Raw genomic sequence first — 10,203 nt, forward strand, 5'->3', positions numbered from 1 at the left:
ACAGGAGCTGAGCTCGGTTTTCGCCTCCTTTTTTTGGACTGAAGGGTTTCCTTATTATTCCTCTGCCATCCTGTACACTATCACCATTAACCTATGTTGTTCCGACTTTCAAAAATAGTGCTTATTCGTGTTGGATCCTCCAAAATATGCTGCTCTTGGAGGATCCAACGTGTACGAGTTGATGGTCATGCAAGATGTAACCATGTTCAATCATTCATCCGATCGATGAATGATTGATCAAATCCCAAAGGGCTTGTGCGATGCTGGAAACAATGTAACCAGTAAACAGTGGCTGGCTGAGGCAGAATTTTTCTTAAGGCGGTTAAAAAAAGAAAAAAGTTAAAAAAGAGTGTAACTAGTGAGCATTGAACCAATGACCTTACAAAGGTTTTGAACACCATTGACTACTAAGCTATTGTTTTGGACTTTGTCAAGGAGATTCAAAACAAAATATATAAAAATAAAAAAACAGAATTTGCCTTATATATACAGTGTAATTTTCGGTGAAAGAGGTTCGGGTGAACCCCTCCGCCCCTAACTCCGCCTCTCCAAGTAAATGAGTCCTTTGGTTGATATCAATGTACTTATTATAACGTTGGTGATGTCACTCTCATTCCTATAGATCAAACATTTCACTTTTTTGTTGCCTGTTATGTTTTATATCTATTTCACATTTATGCAATACTTAGGTAATCTTCCATTCAATCTTCTTTTAGACATCTACGTTTTCTTATGTTGAAATTTTCATAAATGCACTCCATTGCTTTAGCACTTTTATGTTATCAATAAGTTGATAGCTCTTACAACCCAAAGTTTTCATTTTCGCAGTTGTTCCTATATCCTAATTACTAGTATTCGATATTTCAAAAGTTGGTATTTTTACCTGCAAATTTTGTTCCAATAAACTTGTGACTGTGCTATGTTTTTATTTTTTGGCTGTATTGTTATATTATTTTCATGGCAGCTTAGATGTTAAATGTAAATACCAATCTTTATCCTGTACGCATCAAGCAATTGTGTTTTTTTGGGGGGCAGAATATATTAAATCACTAAAATCCCACAAAACTTCTTTTCAAGTTTATGAAGATCAATCTTTATTAACATCCAGTAGCCAGATTCTTTTTTCGTTGGCGGATTTTTCCTTGGAAAAAAGTCAAGTGAAAAATATATAAGACGTATCAGTACATAAATACACAAGTAAAATGATGTTAAAACTTTCAAGTAATCGTTCCTTTAATGGCACAGAAGAATGATTAGAAAAGCTCTAGACAATACTACATACATGAGAAAAAAGGACAACTAAGCTAGAGGGTCTAAACCATTAATTCAGCTGATGAAACAATCAGGTTGTATAAGAAATTAATACTAAGCAGCATACAGATTACAGTGGGTACTTAGAAAGAATGAAATTTCACTAGAAAAACCTTCAGCTTCCTTATTTTTTCTTTTCCCTTACAGAAACTAACAAAGAGTTAATATAATCTATTACATCCATGCCTGGGCTGAAGCTAACATAAAAGTACAACAATGCTCCTACACTATGAAGTCGGTGTGCTTGCATATAACAAGGTGAAGAACATTTCTACTTCTGGCATGTCTTGGACAACTTGGATATACCTGTTCCGATTGGATTCTTCAAGCAGGATACGACTCATATGAGCGAGTCGTGGTAGAAGTTTAGCTAATGGAATGCCTAATTTTAAATTGGTTTCCCCGCACAGGACAGTCACGTCTTCCATCATCACATCCACTGCCGTTTTAAGTGACAAGTCCAGAATATTCTCAAATTCAGAGCTGCCCAACAAAAGGATAAGCAATCAACTAAAAAATTTGACAAAGCGAATTAACATGAGAAACAAATACTTGAATTTGTCAATATTTTAAACTGGCAGGCATAATGAAGACATTTTGCTTGATCTGATGCATTAAATTCTAAACTTATCCTAGAAGGAACACAGCAGATAGCTCCATTTTTCCTCTTTATTTTTTTCTTTTTGGTTTGTGGGTGGGGAATTCAGTACCTTTCCTTGTGCTCAAAGCAGCATAAAAAGGTGCAAATCTTACAAGCAGACCTATCCATTTGTGTGACATCGACCAAATTTTGACTAATGTGGAAGCATTTCCGCTATGTGCTCAACAAAAGATGTCAAAAATTTGCTTTTCCGCATAATATCGAGAAAATCTCAATGTTCATATGATGTTTTCTTCACATTCTGGACAAAAAATTCCCCTAGTGCCTTAACCATTCAGTGATGAACTTGGTATACCAAGCTGAATCTTGTCTTGCAACACAATGGGAAAAATAAACAAAAGTACCTTGACAAAACGGCCCGTGCCTCCAGCATAAGTTGTTCGAATTTTGATGAAGGAGAAGGTTCTGTATTACCACTACTAGAGGTTGCTGCAGAGTTATATAGTTTAAAGTGCTCTGGCATCAAAAAGCCCAGCCAGTGATGAGGGCTTCCCATGCTCATGAAGGTGTCCAATATCCGCAGAACAGTATCATGCAGTAAAGTTGTGTTGAAGAAATCCTTCAACTGTTTTCTGCAAACCAGAAGTTCAGAAATTTTCAAAAGACCCATTTTGGCAAGGCATAGCTATTTCAAATACAAAGGAAGTATATTACACACAACTACACAATCCCATTGTTCGAGAAGGGTCAATCGTCTGCCTTTCATCCACCAAAATGTTTAACTCCAGGAGGACAATGTTCCAACACATCATACCTTCTAAATAGCATGTATGTTTGTACCACGAGCATCGATTTAGAGACATTTTCTTAGTGAACCCCCACTGGTCCTATATTATCCTTCAGTATATCCATTTAATCACCTACAATCGCATGGGTACGGCTTCTTTGTCCCTGGGTCTTTACATACATACAGGATAAAGGTTTTTTAAACCCCGTCGACCGACGGGATGATGTGGCCCTTTTCATTGGCCACTGGATGAGGAGTTCGGAAGAGGATAATCACAATTTGATAACTCAAACGACTCCATACTCAATGGCTAGTGCTCTTATATTTATTGGCTTCCACTAAACATCCTTTATAGGCAACTACTTTAAAAAGAAAAAAAGTGGTGCATCTAACTTCTAAAAGAATATGGTAAAATATAGAATAGGAAACATAAAACAGAAGAATAACACACAAGTAATCTCATCTACTTCTTGCACATAGATATACAGGAGTTAGCGGAACCTGGCACTTATCAGATGCTGACTGTTGATCTGTTATTCAGTATGTGTCCCTCCCTGACTCCCTCCCTCTCTGTGTGTGTGCGCGTGCTCGCGCATGAGCGCATGTCTGCACATTCATTTAAATTCAAAAAGAACTGGGACGTGGTCTGACGGGAAGTCTACGCATTTAAACACATGGGTTTGATTCTTCAAGCTCTCATAAGCATTCTGGAGTAGAGCTTTTTCATTCCAACTCTTCCGCTTCCTTTCTTCCACAAACCCCAATATCATTCCTTTCTCCCTTGCCATGTCTGTTTTTCATTTTCTCCCTTATCTTATCATTGTTGCCAGACTACAATAGTTACACATTAATGCTGCAGAAGTCCAATCCATATCTCCACCTTGATGCCCTCCACGTAATAGATGCGGGCAGTGGCGGATCTACATGGTTCTTTGTGGGTGCTCAAGCACCCATTACCTTTGACAAGATCTAGTAAATTTGCATAGGCAATTATAAAAATATTTAGATAAATATTGAGGGAGCACCCATAACTAAACTCCTTTTTTCTCTTCTTTAGAATTTTTATCGGTGAGCACCCACGACTTTAAAATCCTGGATCCGCCACTGGATGCGGGAAGCGAGGCTCAGATGGTTCGGGCACGTGCAGAGGAGAAGCTTGGATGCCCTAATAAGGAGGTGCGAGCGGTTGGCGTTGGTGGGTACGAGGAGAGGTAGAGGGCGGCCTAAGAAGTATTGGGGAGAGGTGATCAGGCGGGATATGGCGAGGCTTCAGATCTCCGAGGACATGGCACTCGATAGGAAGCTATGGAGGTCAAGCATTAAGATTGTAGGTTAGGAGGTAATTGAGCATATTTAGTCTGCCAGTGTAGGCTGATAGGATTTAGTCTTAGACTGCTAGTGGTCAATGTTGTGTTTACACTACTCTTCTGTTTTCATAGTGTCATGCCTTATTTACTGGTTATTATTTCTGTTTTCCATCTGTTTACTGGTTTTATGTTGATGGTACTGATGTATTGTCTCTTTTCGTCTTCTTGAGCCGAGGGTCTAAAGAAAACAGCCTCTCTACCCCTCGGAGCAGAGGTAAGGTGTGCGTACACACTACCCTCCCCAGACCCCACTTGTGCAATTTTACTGGGTTGTTGTCGTTGTTGTTATTGTTGATGCCCTCCACGTTATCTCCCTCCAGGAGCTATTCACAGATGTGTATCACTGCAAATATTGAGCTTCTATTTTTTCCAACCTCTTGCATCATGCTCATCTTGATTTTATTCTCATCAGAAACCAATTATCATAATAATATCTAGTGTCAGTGAATTATCCGCAACAGATGAACCTTAAAGTATGGTTACACAGTGATGGGAAAAGGAAAAAGGTAAGCTAGAAATACAAGGACAGTGGCGTAGGTCTTGAACACCTTGAACCTTTACGTAAACTTCATAATATAGGTTAACACTGATTAGCATTTCTTTGCAACTGAAGACAGAAAATTTTGTCTTTTGACATAAGAGGGAAAAGGGCAGCCCGGTGCACTAAGCTCCAACTATGCGCCGGGTCCGGGGAAGGGCCGGACCACAAGTCTATTGTACTCAGCCTTACCCTGCATTTGTACAGGAGGCTGTTTCCACAGCTTGGACCCGTGACCTCCCGGTCACATGGCAGCAACTTTACCAGTTACGCCAAGGCTCCCCTTCAACAGAAAAACAAAAAAAAAAAAAGAATTTAAGGAATCTCACCATTAATTCATAAGTCCATCAGTCAGTTCGAAGGACCGAATGCCAAAAATTAGTTAGTTACTGACTGAAAATAAAATGGAAGCACTGAGCAACCCACTAACTCTAGATGCATATTTGAACTTCCGAGTGGTGAAGAACAAAGTAAGGAGCCTACCCTTTTAGAACTTCAGATGCTGCAGTTTCAAAACTTGAAATCAAGGCAGGAAGGCCAACATTAGTAAGATAGTCTGCACTGGCTAGAAACTGCTGCTCGTCATCTCTGTCAATTAGATCAGCTTCATCCTAGAATAACAAAAAGAAAATGCTATTCCAATAAGTAAAAGAACTACCGGAAATACTATCAGTTGCACCTCAACAAGCGAAAAAACTGAGAGCTAAAAGATTACCGTCAATTGGATCAGCATTAACATAGAGTAAATAAAGAATGCACTTGAAACAAGCAACTACAAAGTAGGGTATACTATAAAACAAGCCACTCTTATTATCCCTTTTCAATTACAATAAAGGGTTGAACTTTCATTTTGACTTTCTACCTCTTATAGAATCCGATTCTCATATTTTCGCTTGAATACCCTACACCAAAACAGAGGGACAACGGCTGTGGGAATTAGCCAATTTTTTTGATCGGTAAACTAGACAATTTTAGATGTTGAAATTTTTTTATATACTTCCTTTATCTGAATAAATGATAAGCAGAGTAATGAAGTTATCTAGAGAAACGTGATTTGTCAAGAGCATCCAGAAAATGCAACCCAGACTACACACGTTGTGTACCGGAAACAAAAAACTCAATACGATACTAGAAGACTCGATAAGTTCTAACCATATCGACTACACAACAAAGACTAAAATTCCATCTCATTACAGACACTCCGCAAGTTCCTTCCCATGTATAGACTCACAATATTCCTGCTCTGTCATTTGTTGTGAAAATCAACTCCAAATTTTAATCTCCTTAGTTCCTGTTTCGTATTTGCTTCAGTTTGTTCCAATATCATTGTTTTCTTGCCAGATGTTCCAGTTCTCCTCAATATGTTCATACACAGGTGCATGATACAAAGCTCTAGTGGATAGCTCGGGCTCTAATTTTCTCAAGTTCAAACCAGCTGCAAAGAATACTTTAGCTGAGCTCAATCTTTTAGATGCTGAGCAAGGCAGGCTTACGAGCCTAGCCAAGCTTACAAATATTTTTTCAATTAACGTTCAGTCATGACTCAAAACTTACTGGGTCCAAAAATTAAAAGAGACATTTGAGTCTTCTTTTTGAGAAAAAGAGAAAGACTCAAGTTTTCATTAATAGGTAGAAAGGACTTTTTTTGCGTACTGCTTATGACACATATTTTAAGAGGCCCAAACTTTTCTTATTTACACAAAGCCCCCTACTCCTCCTCCTCCTCCAAACAACTAGTGGATATCTAAACATCTATGTCTCAAACATCCCGGAGACTGGGACGTTCTTAACAATCTCAGTTCCTGTTCCTGTTTAAACATCTTTCCAAGAGTCTGATGCAGTCATTACAGCAGCTCCAAATTTTCAATTTATAAAATATGGACAATTATTTCATCTTATCGACCTGCTGACCTATTCATTGCCCCACAGACGCAGTATGCAATCAACAACCACATAGCTGTGGAAAATCATAACCATCCGAAGGCAAGACTTTTTAAGACATTGCAGATATAACAATCAATATAAACATATTGCAAGGTAGAATCGTAGTCATGGACAAGGAAAAAGAAGCGGTTCTTACAAGTTGACAAGAGGTTCCAAGGCCACGTGCAGTATCGATATACAGATGTCTCCCTAATATGTTGACTTGAACTCTAATATACAAGCTTAGCACTGTGGTGGCCCAAAGAGACAACAAAATTCTGGTAAACGCTGGAAGAGCACAAAATACAACATTATAAGCCAACTATTGTACATAAAATTCAACACAAACTATATGTGTGCACATGTCCATACTTAAAATTTTGAGTCTCTCCCACAGCTCAAGCTTCTCTACAGCTGTTAGAGTATTTGGCTGGTCTTTTCCTTTCATCAACCTCTCCGTCAAGAGAGCAAGGTCCAATTCTTCTTCTATTCGATTTCTTAAATTCCGCATTACATGAGGCAATGTTGTTGAATCGGCAATTCCTTGAATGTTCTCGAAATGTGCCTTAACCCTATGGAGGAGACAAATTAACTCTGAGCATAATATAGCTCTAAGACTACATAGTACACCAAACAAAATGAAAAGGAGACAGTGTACCTTCCTTTTCAGGAAAAAAATAAACGATCAAAAAGAGAAAATCTTAACTGGGATCTAATGAGTTCCTCATTTCTTCTTTCATCCGCAAGTTCCCTCTCAAGATCAGAGAGACGTCGCCTGTGTCCGTCATAAAGCTTGTACAAAAGGTACCCACTTCCAACAACTCCAAGTGTAACATATACCTTCCTCTTATGCCTTCTCCAAAACTCCCTATTCCAATAAAACCAGTGTCAAATATAAAATCTTGATACACCAATACAATAGTTTTTTTTCTCTTTTAATCAATTGCCTAACCCTTAAGATTCTGAGCTACTTCTACACCTCTCTGTGAAAACCCAATTTGCAATTACAACATATATACGTATTTCTTAAAAAGCATCAGTTAAATGGGTCAAAAGGAAGGAGTCTTAAACTGCCACAAAGCAAAAGATAAAACATAAACTTGAATATCACTGCACGGATAATAACATAAATTATATTCATATGAAATTACAGAAAGGGAAGGATAGAATTAACGAACCACATCCAATCGAAGTACTAGTAGCCCAGGTTAATCCTTCACCGGCCTTGATTGTGGGCCGGAATTTTAATCTACTGTTCCTGCTGCTACTTTGTCCAAGAATGGCGTTGGAGAAGTGAAGCCTACTTCCCACTTCGATACCTCGTTTGGCTCAATATTGTCAAAAGTAGATGTGTTTGTTTATTTTAACAATTTAATTAAATTTAACCCATCTTTTTTAAATCCGAAACATATACCCCTCTAGTATCGAAAATTATCTAAACTTACCAAACATTTTGCTATTTTATCATTTTAGACCCAACCGTTATACTATTACTATGGAATATGTATCAAATTTACTTTTATTTTTAATAGTCACGGGGCAACTCCTTATTAAAAGATTCAATCCAAATTTGATCTGCCCAGTTCACCTACCCATAATCCGGCCCATTACCCGAAGGCAAAGAGAGAGAGAGAATGCAAAAATCTGAAAAACAACCAGCATTGTTTCTATCAATATTAATTTTTGCTCAAAATTTACAACCCAACTTCTTTGAATCTTAACCAAATTTGTTATAATTTGAGATTTAAGCTCCTAAAAGATTCCCAAAAAAACTCAATAACACCCACAAGAAATAGTTTACATTTTCGAAAAGGAAATTACCAGCTATGTCCATTTATAAGTAGCTCATTATAAAAATTGACCAATTGATAAAATATTACTAATATTAGCCAAATTAGCCAATTAGCTATTTGTAGCAAAAAATATCAAATTTTTGCTTTGTTTTGAGTGGGTGTTATTAGAATAGATTGGGCACAACTTAAGGAGCTTGAATCTAAGTTTTGAGATGATTTGGTGAAGTTTTGAGGTGGTTTGAATTGAAAATTCGAAGTAAAAGCTGAACATGAAAAAAAAATGATATATGTATTACACTGTGTATTATTTGTGTATCACATATGTATCATATTTGTATTATTGAGTTTTGAACTCGATTTAATTACGAATTTTGATACAAAACCAGTCCAAATCACCTCCAATCTTCCTCAAATTTTGTATATTGACTTATCTATATATTTTCAATGAATTTCAACTATACCCATTGAAAAAGTTCCTTTTTTGTTTAGATTTTTGGAATATTGTATAGATTTTTGTATTTCATCACCTTATTTGCTACTCCGTCCATGAAATTTCCTTTCCGTCTTGTATCTAATGTTGCTAGTCACGCTTAAAAATATGGAAGGTGATTTTTGCATGTGATTCTTTGAGAGAAAGAACCCTATTATTTGGTATTTCAATTTTTGTTGGCTAGTTTTGGTAAGTCTATGACTAATGACTAGAGGTTGGTAAGTTGAGATTTATTTGGGACATTTGTGTAAGTTTCCCTTTTCGAAAACCCAATTTCCGTGCTAAGTTTCAAAGCTTTCTTCAGTAGAGTTTTAGCTCTTGCTTCAAGTACCAGCTTTCCAACAATGTTCTAAATAATACTTTCAATAAGAGATGCAGCTCAATTCTTCAAAATATCAGATCCCATGCTCTTTTAGTCAATTGCTCTATTTAATCCAAATTTTAGTATTCATCGGCAACAAGATTCATTCTCGATCTATAATTATTCGAAATATTTTTGAGTTCGTTTATATAGTTGAAAATTCAGATTTTTTGGTGGGTATATTAATAAAGAATGAAGTTAAATCTACAAGGATTGATTGAATAATCACCAATTCGGTATGGGTAATGGGTTTCTGGTCAAAGCATAACAATAGCATCGGCCATAATCAGCTCCATACAATGGTTTCTGGTCAATTTGGATTATGATTTTTTTGTGCATTCGGATTAAAAACATCGTATGACTTATATTGTGTTAAATTCCCAGTTCGACACCCTCGTGCACTGGAGTCTTGATCCACCTCAAAAATTTGCTAAATTCGCAGGTCGTGCTGGAAATCACTTATATTTTAGAAAACAATAGCAGACAAAATAGTAGGGATAAAAACAGTACCAATCAAATAAATTCACCTTCCAGAAGATAAATTTATTCCTCCCAAAAATGTTTCAATGGATAAAATCTATTACACATTTCCAACTTCCAAGTTCTACCAAAGTCTAATTGACACTGCTTTCCTGATATACAGGATTGTTCAAAAGCGTCAACTGGTACTTGGAAACAAGTTGTAAAAGATAATAGAGAACATTAACAAGACAAATGGGAATTGAATTCGGGATAAATATCCAGTAATTTTCATTGCATTACTAGATGCATCTCATGTGTATAATAAAGCATGAAGGGCCCTAACTCACAATGACCTAAATATGTTGTTAGCCTAAAAGACATGGTGATTAAGCAAATACCACCTGATGTGCATCCTAGGAGGAAGAAAAGAGAGCACAGTTCATTTCATAAAAAGTATCCCAACAAAAGTAGGAGTGTAGGACCATGAATTAAATGGTAGAAGCTGAGTTGCAGGTTTCTTATCCATGTGTATCTCCAAACAAATAAAACTATGATCAAAAGAAGTAGACA

The 10,203-nt window shown here is 36.9% G+C and overlaps 1 protein-coding gene across 1 annotated transcript; it reads right to left on the reverse strand.

Moving 5' to 3' along the window:
* On the reverse strand, positions 1,306-7,879 carry LOC109224092 (peroxisome biogenesis protein 3-2). The gene is made up of 7 exons (XM_019388675.1): positions 7,706-7,879; positions 7,234-7,395; positions 6,900-7,099; positions 6,685-6,815; positions 5,088-5,215; positions 2,317-2,544; positions 1,306-1,794 (listed from the first exon to the last, which is right to left on the reverse strand). The coding sequence occupies exons 1-7, from the start codon at positions 7,708-7,710 to the stop codon at positions 1,539-1,541; spliced, it is 1,110 nt and encodes a 369-aa protein (XP_019244220.1). The 5' UTR covers positions 7,711-7,879; the 3' UTR covers positions 1,306-1,538.

This window comes from Nicotiana attenuata, chromosome 3 (genome assembly GCF_001879085.1).
Source record: "Nicotiana attenuata strain UT chromosome 3, NIATTr2, whole genome shotgun sequence".
NCBI classification, from domain to species: Eukaryota; Viridiplantae; Streptophyta; class Magnoliopsida; order Solanales; family Solanaceae; genus Nicotiana; species Nicotiana attenuata.